The sequence below is a fragment of the Anastrepha obliqua genome, chromosome 3 (assembly GCF_027943255.1).
Source record: "Anastrepha obliqua isolate idAnaObli1 chromosome 3, idAnaObli1_1.0, whole genome shotgun sequence".
In the NCBI taxonomy this organism is placed as follows: Eukaryota; Metazoa; Arthropoda; class Insecta; order Diptera; family Tephritidae; genus Anastrepha; species Anastrepha obliqua.
Window position 1 is genome coordinate 33,838,459 of NC_072894.1, and position 17,531 is coordinate 33,855,989.

The 17,531-nt window shown below is 36.3% G+C and overlaps 1 protein-coding gene across 1 annotated transcript in view; it reads right to left on the reverse strand.

Annotated features, from left to right (window-relative positions):
• Positions 1-3,469: 3,469 nt before the first annotated feature.
• Positions 3,470-17,531, reverse strand: part of LOC129242573 (putative mediator of RNA polymerase II transcription subunit 26) — a 63,028-nt gene continuing 48,966 nt past the window's right edge. The window contains exons 6-8 of the mRNA XM_054879299.1: positions 13,557-14,229; positions 8,827-9,043; positions 3,470-3,725 (exon numbers count right to left, since the gene is read on the reverse strand). Coding sequence (XP_054735274.1) covers positions 3,618-3,725; positions 8,827-9,043; positions 13,557-14,229 — 998 coding nt within the window. The 3' untranslated portion in view covers positions 3,470-3,617. The remainder of the gene's footprint in view (positions 3,726-8,826; positions 9,044-13,556; positions 14,230-17,531) is intronic.

Consider the following 17,531-nt stretch of genomic DNA (forward strand, 5'->3'; position numbering starts at 1 on the left):
AAAAAAACAAAGAGATACGTACATTCCACAACCAAATTGTAGTTTTGTCCCGCTAGATTCACTAGCGTAACCGCGTTCGATCTGGGAGCCATCCGTGAAATTGCGAAAACAGTATTTGCCGGGCTCATTTTCCGAGTTTGACCACAATTGAGATTCTGGCAGCATCCCACTCTATCTATCTTTTTTCAAGTACGACTCTTGATGGCATGGGGTCAAGGGGCATGGAGAGGATCATTGGATCGGAGTCCATGCCTTCTTTGTTGTCCAATGCCGAACAAGGGGCGTACCAATTCCCGTTATGTTTCAGCCTGCAGATGTCCTACAAGACCTCTCCTTGGATGAAAATATGAAGTGGTGGTAGACTAACCAGAGTATCCTATGCTGGGCACAGTGCTTTGTAGTCTGTACTGACTCACACGAGATAGAGTCTACTCATACAGACCATTCATGCATGGGTCTTATCATAGTTGTGTAGATTCATAGTATCTTGCTAGGAGAAAAACCTCTCGTTGTCCTATAGACACCTTTGCACCGCCAGAAGGCTGTCAGTGCTTTGGATATCTCTGTTTCAACGTGTGACTTACAAAGGAGTTTACTATCGAGGATTCCTCCAAGATATTTGATTTCTTTGAATACCTGGATTGTGACTCCTTTTAGCTTAGTCAGAATGAGTCCATGAGGCTTCCTCCTTCTGGTAGAGGGGACAATACTAGTCTTGGTAAGGTTTGCCGATAGGTTATTCGCACTGCACTAAGTGCCAATCATATACAGAGTTTTCTGCACTTTTCTACAGATATTCATAGGCGAAGGGCATGTTACCAAATAGGCAACGTCGTCCACATATGCTTGTGCATAGACTCGAGATCGAGGATCGATCACCATGCACCAGAGCAATGGAGACAGCACACCGCCTTGAATTCTACGATTCTTTGGGCTAGCATCGAACAAATTCTATTCACTAGCACCCGGTCTACGCCATACCTACAAGCAGAGCCACACATACTGTCAAAAGCGGCATTATCAAACGCCCCCTCTATGTCTCTCCTGCCGATGGCTAGCACTAGCCTAGCAACAAAGTTTTGCAGTGCCGACCCGCAGGATTTTTCGTTTTGATATTTTGAATTTCCCTAATAGTTTGAGACTTTTCAGCATGAAAGAAGTCGTACTCATGGGTCTGAAGCTTTTGGCGCTGATGTAGTCATGTCATCGAACCTTAGGGATGAAGGGTACCCTCACTATCCACCAAGAGCGTGGTATATAGACCACTGCCAGGCATGCAGTGAAGATTTCCCTCAAGGCCGCAGCCACGTACTCTAGGATTCCCTTCAGCATGACAGGATATATTCCATCTGGTCCAGGCGACTTGTAGCCGCCTAAAGATTTGATGGCTAATCGAATGGCGGTCTTATTCACCACAGATCTGGTAACGTACCAGTCGTGCCGAGAAGGTGTAGCAGCTCTGACAACAGCCTCTATCAATAAGGGCTGTTGCCGGCCGACGTTTATCTGATTACTTGGAAAGTGAGATTCCATCAGCAAGCCGACTGTAAGCGATTCCAGCTTTGCGGTTAGATGCCTTTTCAGAATCCTAACCGACAACTTGTTTCGATTCGCGAATAAGCTTCTTATAGTTTTTCTTTCACACCGTAGTGGTTTCCAAATCTGTGGCTAACATTCTAAGGCCGCCAATCCGTTTTTTCGTAAATTTGTTTCGCTCACAAACCGTGCTGTGAGCTTTTTCGGCCTGCCACTGGATATGTGTTGCACGAACACATCAGGTGTATTGCAATAGGAGCACGGCGGCTTTGACGATCCGTTTTAAAAAAGGCTATGTGTGGGAATCGAATGTTGGACTCTTAGTCGCATATAAGATTTTCTACCTCTACAGGAAGAGTGTGCTTTAGTTCCAAGAGGGCTACTTTATTTGCAGTAGTGTCGGTAAGTAGACCAATCATTTGTGACTTTGCTGACTAAAACTATAAATATTGTACCAAAAATTGTCCATGGCCAGCAAAAGAGGAAGCTTGATAACTTTAGACGACAATTGTATGGCTCTAAAAACACAACCCGTTTCTAAAGTTCTAAATAAATTTTGTGACAGATCTCAGTATTGGCATAAGACTTGTGAAGAAGGTAAGCCAACACTTTCTATACTAAGAAAGAAACGAATAATTGCATACATAATTTTACATCCTTTTTCTTCATACTCTGAATTTTTAGTAACTATGTTAAAATATCAGGTCGTCTTGAGACACCCTTTTACGTATTTAGCAGTTTCATTAAATCCAATGAAAATTAAATTTTTTTCTATTTCGGTACTAAACTGGAATTCAAAATCATTCGCTTACATATGTAGATAGGTAGGTAGGCACAATAATTCTCTCATATTTCATATTGTATGTTTAAAACAATTGTAATTAAGTTAACGGTGAAGTTATAAGCAATATTGTATAGTATTAAATTATTCGCGAATAGCCAAAATATGCATATATATGCATATGGCATCCACTTTCGCATTAAGTGTTTAAGTATATTAATAAAATAAAGTCTCAGCAGCTAGGTAAAAAACTATTAGTTAAAACAAATAAAAAAAATTAAAAGTGATGACTTAAGAACTTATCTAGCTACGTAAAAAACTATTAGTTAAAACAAATAAAAAAAATTAAAAGTGATGACTTAAGAACTTATCTACATTTTTATTGGTTCTCATTGGTGCAATGATCATTTATGGATTAGGGTAATGTACAAAAGCCTGCCGTCAGCACCTTAACCACAATGTTCCTTGTCCACGAGTATATGAAACCCCATCTTCAGTCGACTTTAATGACCCGTATTTGGCATATTTGAGCTTTCTTCTCAAATTTAATCAATATGTGCTATTACATGCACGCATACATACATATGCACAATATTATAACCTATGTAAAAAATTTTACCAGAGAAACTCATACTCGACTGCAAATAATTTATGCATATGCCAAAAATAAATAAATATCCAGAAGCACTGCGCGCGAATGTGGCGTACAAGGCTAAGTGGACAATGAATAATCGTAGGCCATTTATTTATTTTATTTTCCTCTATTAAATATTTAAAATTACTCCTTGTTTTAAATTAATTTAATTTTTCGTTTCTTTTTTTTTTTTTTTTGGTTTTTTTATTTTTAATTGTGCACACATTTTGGCGAATGAATTGATTCTTTATTTGTTGATTTTGTCAAAAACAACTGAAACCAAAGCCGAAACCAAAAAACTGTAAATGAAGTTCACTTTAAATTTTTCATTCACCACCAAATTTGCATACAAATATTGCATATATACATATAAAAACTACAATACATACATATAACTGTCTGTAAATACGCAGTAATGCATACATACATACTTACGGTACATATGTGTATAAGTATTTGTGAGCATGCATATTGTTTGCATCCACAATGTTGCTCATACGCCACGCACTCACCCTGCCCATCATTCGTTTTAATTTGACTTTTGTTTGTATTTGTATTTCATAAGTCACGTGATGTTGTTTTGTTTCTTTTTTGGTTTTTTTGTTTTTTTTTTTATTTATTGTTTGTGTGGATTTTTGTTCAAGAATACTGATGGTTTTTGCCGCTCTATTGTGGCGCCAACGCAGCTGCTGCATTGGCAACGCCATTTGTAAGGCTTAATGCCAAAGTGTTGGTCATCAAGCTGGTTGTTGTGCTCGAGGTGGTAGCTGCTTCCTGTTATATGTGTTGAGAGCCAAAGAAGGGGCGCAAAAATGAAATAAAAAAGCAAACAAACAACACATACAAATAAATAAATGAATAATTGTCAATATTTTGCTTTTAAATTTAACTGTTTGCGAAATTGATCACGCCCAACTTGCGGCTGAGCGCATGTGTCGCATTATTTAAAATTATTTGTGTGTTATGTGAACTGACTATTTGTTTGTGGTCGAGCAAAACCGTGTGTGCGTATGGGTATGCGTGCGCTTTTACGCTTCTGGCCAGCAATTAGTGCTTTACGCTGTTAACTTAATTTATGACGAAACCATTTTTTATTGCTCACAATTGGGCCTATTTGTTTTTTTGTTTTATTCTTTTTTCTTGTTTCTTTTATTAATTACATATAAATGCTATGTATGCAGGCCAAAATACACTCCCCAACACACAAATGCACAGATGCAGACAACTAAATAGAGCCAGGCAGACCCAGCAGAAAAGAAGAGAGTCTAATCTCGCAGACCTTTCGGTACGGGCCCGTGGTGTTTTTTGGCGGACCCGTTGATGTATATAGCATACTTTTCAGATAATATCTTAAAAACTGCTTAAGGGGGCAGATACCTGTAAACGGCCATATTTTCTCTGATTTTCATTAAAATTATTTAAAATAAAGAAATCAATATATTTTTTTCAATTGTAGCATGGCGTCAGTGTCCTGAATACAAAAACCCAAAAATTTTTTGTTTATTAATGTCATATTTTTGCTTCGAAAAATTTTCGAATTGTAAATTCACATAGAAAGCAGTATCATAAAAAAGATGTGTACAAAATTTCAAGGAGATCGATTAATAACTTTTCGTGTTATCGTGTACTCCAATTCCAAAAATATAGTTTTGAGAAAAACGCGTCTAAAGTTTGAATACATGAAAATTCCTCTCCCAGCGTTCGAGCGCAAAAAATAGAGTCGTCACGGTTAACGATCTATAATATAAGAAATACTTAAATTTGCGTTCTAAAAATTTTTTGACATATTTTTAAAGGATTATATTAACATTTTATGAAAAAAAATTCTTTTCTTCGAAATTTTGCAGGTATTTGTCCCCTTAAAGTAATTTATAAAGTTCTGCTTAATAAATTTCTGAATATATCAACAAATATATTTAACTTTGCTTCGAAAACTTCAAATAAAAAATCTACTGGCCTAAAAGTATGCAATATAAAATCGACTAACTTCGCATATTTGAAAAGCAAATAATGTTGACCTTCAGTGTTCGCACACTTTTTGGACACTTTTATTAACAATAACTTAAGCTACTTACCATATTTTGAGAGATTCTGGTATGAAAATATTTCTTTAAGGCCTGTACTAGGGATACCTAGGGATACTGGGATCACGTGATTCCGATATTTTCAGGAAGGTAGTCTCGGGAATTTCGGTATTTTTAATTTTTCACACACATATGAAATGTAGACTTAAAAGTCCCCTTTTATAGCAGAAAAGAAACCACATTGATTTACACTTTTTAGCAAATATGGATGTGCATGAACATTTTTGTTTTCAGTTTCTTTTTAACTCAAGATTACTAAACTTAAATCAGTGCTGCTCTGTCACTAGTCATTCGTCCACAGACTACGAACTAAAAACTTTTTTAACAAATTTCTTTTAAACTAAATTTTTTTTATATCAAACAAATGAATATAAATTAAATTATTATTTCTATTTACCTATTTATGAAAATTCTGTTAGTGAGGTACCGTGATGAGAAAATGCCGAACACAACCATACAGGACATGAAAAAACTCAGAATTCAATATTGAACTCTCCGTGCCTGACTGTCTGTGATAAGATGGTAAGAAAACTAGAATCCCCAAGAATTTCAAGGTGGTTTTTAGTGGTCGCTCAGCGTGGCGAAATAATGAAATATCTTCAAAACAGGGCGCACAGGTATGGTTTACTGGTGGGTTCAAAATGGAAGACGGCAGTGCCGGGGAGTTGTCGGACCACACTTCAATAAGGCAATTGCAATGAGAAAATCGACTTCCATTTGTCAGGTGGAGATTCCAGCCTAAGAGCTATGTGCCAGGGAATATCTTCGTACAAGCAGGAGTGTTGTCAATATCAACATTCTCCCAAACAGCCAAACAGCTCGAAATTCGCTCACTTCGATCAAGGTTAGTCTGCAAGATCGGGCATGTGACATATCGCGAGAGAGAGGGCATTACTGTGACGAACATTTATTCAACCAAACATGAAAATTTCGTCGTCAAGAAGGTTTCTTCCGTTGGATAGCGCATAATTTTACAATTGCCCATAAAAGGACTCGTGTCGATGGGTGTACAGAAATGTTGAAGAAATTCAGCCTCAGTAGCTCAAAATACGTCTGTGATATTGTAGTAGGTGAATAATATTGGATCTATGCATATGAGCTGGATGTAAAACGACAACCGACTCCGTGAATGTTCAACGACGAGTTTAATCCAACAAAAGTCATTCGCGCTGCAAAATGTCCCCAGGTCATATCGCAACATAACCAACCGCCGAAAACTAATTCTTCATCAAGGCAATGCAAGTTTTTGAGCAGGATCGACTTAATGGGTCATCCATCCCCTTTACAGTCCTGATTTGGTGGATTTGATGGATTTGATGACTTCTTTTCATTTGCATTTCTGAGTGGTATAATACCTTTAAAAATTAGTTCAGGCGAATGCAGAAGTGTATTAACTTTTAAGTGGAATATTTTGAAAAACAATATAGCTAATTTCACTATTGGTTCACTGTATTTTATTTATGGGAGCAGAAGATACAAAAACCAAGCACTCTTGTATGGAGTAATTGTTGCCAATTTCTTAAGTTAAGTTAAGTTAAGGGGTAACACCACTGTACACGCGTAAAATAAACACGATTTTTAAAGAATTTTTTTGTATAGAAGGAAAGGGGAAACAATCACTCTGATTTGGGAAGTTATTACTTATATACTAAAATACAAAACTACAAAGTTTGATCGAAAAATTTTACAAAATAGCGGCATTGGAGACATTTTTGTAATGTGGTTTCTCTTGAAGGAGCTCCGCGGCACGCAGCACAGAGGGTGCAAATTTTAATCTGGAACAAAGAAACATTTTTTTTCTTAATCTAGATAAGAATAGCTAGAGAAACACGTAGGGGAATTTAAAAAAAATTATTTTTGTGGAATTAACAAGCATTTGAAGGAAAAAACTCTATTTTGGACTAAAAAAACGGCACTTAAATAATTATAACAATCGTTTAAATTAATCTATCGAAAATCCCCTACGCTCTTCTCTTAAGAAGGTTATTATACAGACGTAGTGAAAAACCTGATTAAAAATATTTAAAATTGTTTGAGTTATGCTGCGTGCCAATTTCAGAAAACGTGTTTCGAGAAAAACGCGTTTAAAGTTTGGAAATTTGGAGAAGTCGTTAGGTAGCAGTCACTAACGCTTGGTTAAAAGCTTAAAATATTTATGAAATAGACTTCGGTAACGTATAAAACTTTTTGTTCTGTATTTTAAAAGGTTCAAAGAATTTTTTAAGCTTATAAAAAAAAATCAATTTTTTGAAATTTCTACAGTGGTGTTACCCCTTAAGCCCACACTAATTGAGTTTTTAATTTATAAGCGGGTTTCGGGCAGATGAGAAAAATGTTAAAGAGTTTAAGTTAAAGTTTTTTTTTCAAATAATTAGAAAATGTTCAATTTTTTGTGCGTATTTTAAAGGGATTTTTTTTCAGTATGTTTGAAAATTGAAGTGCAAGTGGAAGTGAACTGAATAAAGTTTTTTATTTCATTTTTCTATACGTTTCATAACACCTTAGGTAAGGAATCTAATTGTACGTATGCCGCAAATAGTGCTTCCCTAAAAATCTGAAACGGATTTGTCAAAGCGCGCTTCGTTCCCGCAAGAAAGTGTTATACGTCACCATATTTTGATATTCCTTCTTCTATGAAGCTCCTGCAGAAGTGTTGAAGCGGCGAATCTCCGTTAGTATTTGCCTTGGGACTAGTTTATTCATTTCTTAGACTCTTAGTCAGTACCACCCCCTGTGTGGATCGAATTTCAAAAAAAGCGAAGACTATGCAGGTCATGGTGAAAAGAATGGTATTAACATAAACATCAACCAATGAAACTTTGCTGCTATCTGAACAACGACTGATTGGACGAGAGTGTGAATACATTGGAAATGATCGTGCAGAATTTGGTTGCGTCGGAGAGGGTACGTTGGGTAAATTCATAAATAAAACTAATTCATATAAAATATAAATAAATGTATTTATTATAAATAAATAAAAATAAATTTATAAATATAAATAAATAAATATAATTAAATTCATTTATATTTTTTAATTTATTTATAATTAAATTTCTTTATATTTCTTTACATATTTATTTATTATTTTAATTTATTTATTTATATTTTTTTATTTATATTTTTAAGTTATTTATAAATAAATTCGCATTCACAAACGAAGGGGTGTCCTTATTCAAATATTCAACTAGAAAATTGGCAAAGAATACCCCCCAAAAAAAATCTTTAAATAGTCTGCGTTAAAAAACTATTTCACAGGGATTTAGTTACAAAGTTTTAAGAATTTTTTATTTTTATTTATGGAATTTCGGTATGATAAAGTACCTGAATGTTTTTTGTATTGAAACCAAAAATACTAAAAAAATTACCAAAACTCGATGGGCTATAGCCACTACAAACTCAAAACTACTAAATTGCGATTAAAACTCTTGAAATTTTTAATAAAAATTTTTGATTTTTTTTTAATTTACACAAAGTTCGAAACCTGCATTTATATGGTTTTTGCAGGCGAATGTAAGAAATTTTTACAAAAACAAAATCATTCAAATCAAATAAGAAATAAATGAATTGCTAAATCTTGTCTATAAGTTCCTCTGCTTTAGATATTTAACGCAGTGTATTTCTAATTCCTCTGCATGTCACAAGAAAGAGAAACTGGCAAACTGGCTCTATTTAGTTATCCACCTCTGTACTTAGCACCATGTGCACCTACTTACATTTTCCCCACTCACACCTACACACATGCATTAGTGTACATATTTACGTATTATTTTATTTGCTTACTTTGCACTTACAATGCTCAGTGTGCGCACAATGCAGGCGGGTTGCGCGTTTTGCTGCTGCCGTTGTTGTTGTTGCTCTTCTTGCTCATCATGCTCCAGAGCTGGTGAACTGCCACGCGATGACAATGAACCGTCCAACATTTTCACATCGTCTCCATCATGAGTGTGCGACAAAATCGAAATGTGGCCATCCAAACGGGCATTATCGCACTGAGTTGCATATTTTTGAAAAAAAAAGAAGATAGATAGGATAGGTAGAGGCAATTAGATGAGAGGAAAACTTTAGTTCAATTGTAATGGAAAATATTTATTATTATTAATCAGCCTTTCGTTAGATTTAAATTTTTTTACAAATGGTGGCGTACGTCAATAACATTAATAATAATAATATAATAATACACTTTGTACAAAAAGAATTTTAGAACAGCATTTTAAAGACACAGTTTCAGAATCATTTATTAAGAAAGCGTAAAAAATTTCAATTAAAAAGTGAAAATAAATATGTATATTTTGGTACTGCAGTAAAAAAACGCACAACTGAGCTTCGTAAATAAAAATTGTATGTATTGTAGAAATATATTATACAGATTAGTGGAGTGAAAATTGTTTTTCGTTATTTTTAAATGGCTTTCGGCAGACCTACAGAACGAAAGCTGACTTTCTATTCCAGAAATAATATCCTCGTAAAAGAGGTGTCTCTGGTGATACTATTTTTGTGCTCGCTCCAGTAATATACTGGTGATTTGAAGGTGTATATATGAGGTCTCGATCCTAGTAGTTGACATTCGTTTAAAGCGTAAAGATCCTTTTTTATCTGACGTCCAAAATGTCTACGTTCGTTCCGAAAAATAACATTTGTGGGAAGTCGTGCTTCACCATTACCTATAAAAAATTTCGAAGGTACTCAACTACAACAGTTATTGGATGAAGACGCATGTCGAACTTTTGATGATATGTCTAAAGAGTTCAACCATCGGTAAACGTTTACACGCGATGGGAATGGTCCAGAAAGCAGGTAACTAAGTGCCATATCAGTTGAAGGAGAGGGATATAGAGAATTGATTGGTGACGTGTGAGATGCTTCTTGAACGGCAGAAAAGAAAAGGTTTTCTGCATCGCATCGTCACTGGCGATGAAAATGGATCTATTATGATAACCCTAAACATCGAAAAAATTGGAGCCTGCCAGGTGAACCAGGTCCATCGACAGGGGAAAAAATATTCATGCTTCAAAGGTTATGTTGTGCATATAGTGGGATCAGAAGAGTAACATCTATTATGAACTCCTTAAACTATTTGAAACTACCACTAGCAATCGTTACCGACTGCAACTAATGCATTTGAATCGAGCTCTCAAAGAAAAGCGGCCGGAATGGGAGGGTAGACATGACAAACTGATTTTGCTGCATGACAACGCCACGCCACACGCTGCATTACAACGTCATGCCCATCGGTCCAGCCGCCGTACTCCGCAGACATTGCACCTTCGGATTACCATCTATTCCGATCAATTCAGTCAGCCCTTATGGGAGAGGTTCACTTCTTTTCTTCTTTCTTCAAAATAACTCAAATTGTTCGTCAGAGGAATTCGTATGCTGTCTGAAAGATGAAGTAAAGTGCTAGGTTTCATTGGCACATACATCACATAATGTTATGTAATGGGTTTTCCAATAACAGATGTTATTTTGAATAGCCCGCTATTTCGGTAGATGTCAGTTTTGAAGTTGTCATTTTCTGATATTTGACAAGTACAAGGAACAATGCATTGAAGTTATTAAAATTTACTAGAAAATTTGGCAGAGACGGTTCGTAAAACTCGAACGGTTTTGGGCCACCTTGATATTGATCTGGACAACGTTTATTTTCAACAAGATGGAGCTACGTGCCACACACGCAACCAAACCATTGATCTTTTACCAAAATAACACCTCTTATTGGAAAACCCTTTATTACTTCTTTGCTTAAATAGTTCGTAGCTTTGACTAAGAGAGGACGGAAACTTATTCCCATACTAAGTATTAGAGAATATTAGAGGGAGTCTAATTTTTTTGTTTTTATAATCGATTTTGGCAGACCTACAGAGAGTCGACTTTCTATTCCAGAAATAATAAACTAAAAATATTGTATATGAAATATTATTTCGCTCATCATATATTAAGAGCGGCCCCCCGGCACCATTAGTTGAAAAACCTTTTCATTTTAAATTACCAAAATTGTGCTAGAATTTACAATATACAAACCACCTTGAACAAAAAATTTTTTTTTTTAGGTTGCCATATCTATGATTAAAATTCGTATGAAATATATACCATTGCTTGAAATTGGTAAATGTTACGCCGTCTTGAGTAAATCTACCTTTTTACCTTTTGACTCCTTTTTTCTACAAAATATATTGAACGATGTGAAAAAAGTGTTATGAAACAGTTTCGAAAATATACCCTAAACAAAGGAAGAAAACAGTCTTTTACGGGGGGCAGAATGCTTCACAAGAAGTCGTGAGTACATCCAGGATGGCGAACGTAGTGCCAAGCCATCGACATCGAGAACTGATGAAAACATGTTGTGAAACAAAGCTGAAGGAAAAGTTAATCAATAACCGCAAATTAATCTTCAGAGAGGTTACAGAGGACTTAGATTAGATTTTTGGGGAGTTAGACAAGTCCAAGCACTCAGTCAGGAGAACATTGTACTACACCCGGATATATTACAGCGGATGAAATAGAGAGAAAGGATAGATACAATATGGGTGGTAAGACGGAAAAATTAGTTTGAGGTCACTCTTCCACATATCTCTTGGATGCATTGATGAATCTTAAGAGATCCGGAATGGGGAAGAGCATGAATTTTATCCATACTCAGTATATCGCAACCCAATATCCTAAGCCTGATTCTGGAAAATACAGGACCGCTACAGAGAAAATGCTCTGCAGTGCCGTCATCTTCAAGACAGAATTGGCATATCGAGCTGTCGACGACCCTCATGGCAGCCATATGCTGACCACAGGCGTTAATCGGGTGATTAGGCCGTGATTACACCCACCAGCACTCGCAGGTCCTTTCTGCTGAGTTTTAGGAGGAAGGCCGCTGTTTTCCTATTTGGTTCTTTCACAAAGCACTTGGTCACTCTGCACGAGTTCAACATAGACCAACGGCTTCTACGGGTAGACCTCATGAAGTCGTCAATCCATAGTTTAATCGATGCAGAATTGACACCTAGAAAGCTTTCAGGGTCTAGTGGCATACTTGCAAAACCTTCATTAGCCAGTTCATCAGTAAACTCGGTCCCTGGAATTCCACAATGTCCAGGCACCCAAATAAGAAAAACTTTGTTGTGTTTTGCAACACTGTTCAGTTTTGTCTTACATTCACAGACTAACTTCAAAAAGCAGCTTGGTTAGCAAGGGCTTTCAGTGCAGCTTGACTCTCACTACAAATTCCAATACCCCCACCCCGCCACTTTTTCTCAATTAGCCAGTATACCAGAGGACTTCAACGAAATACTTTTGATTATTTTGACTATTTTTCCGACACTTTTTTTTTAAGTTTTACAATTTATTTATACTGTCGTTAGAAACTTAAAAAATGCTGACAAATAAAAGTGACAATTTCTCTTTACCTACTCAAATGCTTTAAAAGCTCGAAAATTGAGAATACAAATTCTAGCAGTTGGTTGATAAACGAGCTTCAAGCGAGTATCGAACTACTCGCACTGTTCGATACCCGCATTCCTGCAGCTCTAATCAACGACTTTTTTGCCCCCTTTTTCGTGTACTTAGTTTGTAGTTAGCTGATATTTGCAGTCATTTAGACCAGAAGTTTTATACAGTAGCCCCTTGAAATGGTATCCACTATTTTTAGCGTTTTCTTTAGATCACAATTATAGGAAATGCTTAACTCTCGAATTTTTTTAACTGAGTGCCTGCACAAATATTCGATACCAATAAAATCGGCAATTTGTATGTTATTTTATATACTTTTTGGCACTTGTAGAGTGTCTACTTTCGCGAATTATTGGCAGTATGCTTAGAATCATTGTTAGCATACAGCTTCAAGTTTGAAAAATTTCAATTTTTTCATGCTAAGCTTACGATTTTAGCTAAATGCATTGCTTTCGAGTGTGCGCAACGTAGAGTAGCGAAATGCGCTCTACGCTCCAGAAATAATAGGAAATACATAAGTGTTCTTTTTAATACAAAATTTAGGGGAATCTTCCCTCATGCTTGTACATGAGGCAGTGAGTTAACGGCTTCAAAATCTCCTATCACTGATTGAAATCAATTAATTCATTTTCCACCACCAGTTTCAGTTCAACAGCTAAGCAAATAAAAACAAACAGTTCACAGGCCTAAGCTAATATGGCTTAATAATGTTGACAAGGAGAGCACAAGCGACAAACGTCAAACTCCAACCGAACAACAAATAGTACTCTCAACAAATGTAAATGCAAATATGTACAAATACTGGAACAGATACCAATACGGAGTGCAGCTGAGTGTATATGTGTGTGCACTTGCAAAAGCAAATACAAGCAACAGCGGAGAGGACATGTTTGTTGCATTTGCAAATGCGTCCAAAACAACGAATCTTTATACCCACCACTGAAACATTGCAACTGCAACGAATATAGGAATAGGAGTACCCGAAGCACCATCTCTCATACAGACTTACAGCACACAGAAAGCATCCGTACACATGTGCAACATATATATATGTGTGTGTGTGTGTGTATCACTTACCTCTTTGGCAATTGAGCCATTCGGACTATTACAAATGCCAAATTTGCTATCCATGCAATGATCAGCATCGCTAACATGTCCATGTCCATTGCTGGCTATGAAACCATTGTTGCCAGCAGTCGACAAAATGGTTGTTTCTGCATCGATGTGGTTGTTGTTGTTTTTGTTATTGCTCTCTAATTTGCCAAGCACCGATGTTGGTGCTGGCTGCGGTGGCAATGTTTCGGCTGTTGGCGACAATTGTATTTCATGGCCGCTACTTATGTCGGCATTTTTGATGCTGTTGTTATTGTTTTTGGCAATGTTCTTGTTACTATTGTTGTTGTTGTTATTATTTAACTCTATCTTAAACAGCGACGGTGACGACAACTGTGCACTGTTGGCCAAATCACCGGTGTCAGTTGTATTGGTGCTGTTGTTGTAGTTGTTGCTAATATTTGTGGCAGTGTTTGGTACCGCTGCTAAGGTAGCGCCGATATTGTTATTGTTGTTGCTGGTATTTGTACTGACACCGGCATCAGCACAATCGGTACTGCTGGTATAATTGTTATTAGCCTCATTGCCCAATTCGTAAATGTTGACCATGTGGGCGGCCTGGGCGTGCACCATCAAATCCCAGGGATTGGCAAAGGCGTCCTTGCAAACCGCACATAAAAGTTTGGCGCTCATTGGCGGTGTTTCTGTATGAAAATAGAGCGTAGAAAAAAGTTAATATTTCGCTTAGGTTAGAGAAGAATCAGCAGCAACTTTTAAACATAAATCGGAACAGTTTAATAAAGTGGAATTAAAGTTAGTAGCTGCTCAGGGAAACTGAAGCTAGAAGCGTAAACCTAAGAATATTTCAATTAAGCAACTGAGGTTAAATGGTGACTAACGGCTTTTAGTTTTAACATATAAAAAACATAACTGGTTTTGTTGCAATTTCGTTCTAATAATTAATTAATTATTTTTTATAATCTAATTTTTTCGGCAATAACGAAGAAAACTACAATTTAATTTTTATTTCCTAGAAAAAAATTGTGAGCCTTAGTAAGTAATGCAGCCTTTAACAGAGAAATAGCTACATCAGCACTTACGATAGTAAAATTGTCAACGCAAACCAACTTTATATTCCACGTTTCTCGGGCTTACGACCAGAGTCCACAAATTACTTTTTTAATTACAAGGGTCATTTGACAAGCCTGTGCAAATTAAAAACTAATTAGTTGTTTGCCGCAAACCTTTTTTATTTTACGACTTAATCTCCTACATTTCATCCAATGATGTTCTAGTTTTTTGATGCCTTCCGAATAATAGGATTTGTCTAAGTCTAAGAAATAGCCATTTATTTCTGCAAAAGCCTCCTCGTTTGAATAAAATCTTTTTCCTGTCAGCCTTTTCTTCAAATTGGCGAACAAATATACCTAAGTCTGAAGGATCCGAAGGAGACAAGTCTGGAGAGTAGGGTGGATGTGAAACGAATTAGAATCCTATTTCCACTAATTTTGCGACCATAAGTACTCAGGCGTGGGCTGCTGCGTTGTCGTCATGGAAAGGGAAAATCACTGGACTTCCTTTGTTCGAGCGAATGGCAAACACAAAGAAATAGACCGGGCTTAAACTTGGTGTGTGTTCTTTCTCGGCAAGACTCAGTCTCGCCTTGGTTCCTTTAATCTATTTTGCTTTCTGGCAGGGTAGGTTATTAGCCTGCCGCTACCAGAGAAACTTCAGTAGTAGCATCTCTCTGACTTTGTACAGACTTTTCAAACGATCCACGTAGTGCTCGGTAAAAAATATGTGCGTTTATGACGACGGCCACCGTAGCCGAATGAGCTTATTTTTCCAGAAAGGCAGCACTGTAAAAATCTCCAATGCCATACACAAAAGTTAAGGAGAAAACTGATCTTCCTACTTTCTAGAGCTTTGAAATTTAAAAGAAATAAACGATCATTATATGGTGAAAGAAGTTTAGTAAATCGCAACGACCGCAAAGTATACTTAAGAAAACCCTTTTGAATTCTGAAAAACCTACTGATTGAGAATTGATGATAAGGATACCAAATAAGAGTGACGTATGTACTCAAGGTGAGAACGTATGAAAGAGATGTAAAGTAATTTCAATGTATATGGGTTCGACAACTCTAAGCATCACGTAAGATTTAGAAATAACAAAGTTAATGGCTTACTGAATGTAAATTTCGCATAAAAAAGCCCCGAGGACTTTTATTTGATCAACACTTGGCAGAACATGGCTAGCAATACTAGGATACTAGGAGCTTTCAAAAATAAAAACCGATTTTCAGTAAGTGCCATTAAAGTATTTCTTTAATATTTAAGCGTAGATGAGATCTAGCGCACCACGAATAAAGATTTTCAATCTCTGCTTGAGGGTTCAACATATAATCTGCGGAATTTATTTTTAAGTCATAAGGGTACAACAGAAACTGACAATATGAGAAGCGAGAACTAATGTCATTAACGAACAATACAAAAAGCAACGGTCCCAGAACACTGCCCTGGGACAATGCACGGCAATTACACGGAAGGTTTCAGATGGCACGCTGTTGCTTAAGCCATTGCAAAAAAAGTGAGTGAAAGCCTAAGCAAACTAGTTTATGAATCAGTAACATTCTGCGACCGCGGCAGGCAAATGAGTTGGTGCGTGACTACCATTCGGAGTTCAGAGAGAACGTAGGTTCGAATCTCGGTGAAACACCCCAAAATGCCGAAAAAGTTTTTTCTAATAACAGTCGCCCCTCGGCAAGCAATGGCAAACCTCTGAGTGTATTTCTGCCATGAAAAGCTCCACATAAAAAATACCCGCCGCTCAGAATCGGCTTGAAACTGTAGGTCCTTCCATTTAATAGGAAGACAAGTTAGGCCAAACACCCAAAAAGGATGTACGCGCCAATTATATAGGTATATAAAGGGTTTTCCAATAACAGGTGCTATTTTGAATAGAATAGAGATGATTAACTATTTTTTATGGCCGGAATGGATGGTATTGATCTGAACAACGTTTATTTTCAACAATACGGCGGTGCGTGCCACACAAGCAACGAAACTATTGATCTTTTAAGGGAAAAGTTTCCGGACCGTGTTATCTCTCGAAGAGGTGATCACAATTGGCCACCGGTATCTTATGATTTAACACCTTGTGACTTTTTTCTTTGGCGGAACGTGGAAGAGAAGGTCTATGCCAACAGCCCAGGGTCGATTCAACATCTCAAAGATGGAATTCGTGAGGCTATCGAGGACATAGAGCAACCACTTTGCAATTCGGTTATGGAAAATTGCATGAAAAGGATAGAGTCCTGTAAGCGTGGTCGTGGTGGTCATTTGCCTGATGTTATTTTCCACTATTAACATCATACTTTCCTCTTTATAATGAAATAAACATCCAATGATTTATATTAAATAAAAAATAGTTAAAAAAAACTAAAAAACACGCTTTTATTGCTAATGGAACTAAACAGTAGAAAATAAATTTTAATGACAAAGGGACCTATAATGAAGTAATAGCAAATCGAACGATCAGTCATAGTCAACTACCTCAGAACAGAATTATAACAAAAATTAAGATACAAATAGAGTAATTCAAATTAGAGTTAAAAGCGTGGGATGCTTGATATAGTAAATATTACAATCATTCTATTGGCAACTACCTATGTACAGAGGGTTATGAAAGTGAAGCAAAATGCATCCCACGCTTTTAACTCTAATTTGAATTACTCTATTTGTATCTTAATTTTTGTTATAATTCTGTTAAATTTATTTTCTACTTTTTAGTTCGATTAGCAATAAAAGCGTGTTTTTTATATTAGTTTTTTTTTAAACTATTTTTTATTCTTAATTTCTCCCGATCTAAAGCATTCAAAAGGAATGTAATGATGCAATTTTGTTTTAAGTCTAATTATTGTAACAGTCTAACAAATGTCAAAAAAAAAATTATTTTCAGTAGTTTCTTTAAAAGTTATTCACGAAAAACCAAAAAAATGCACTG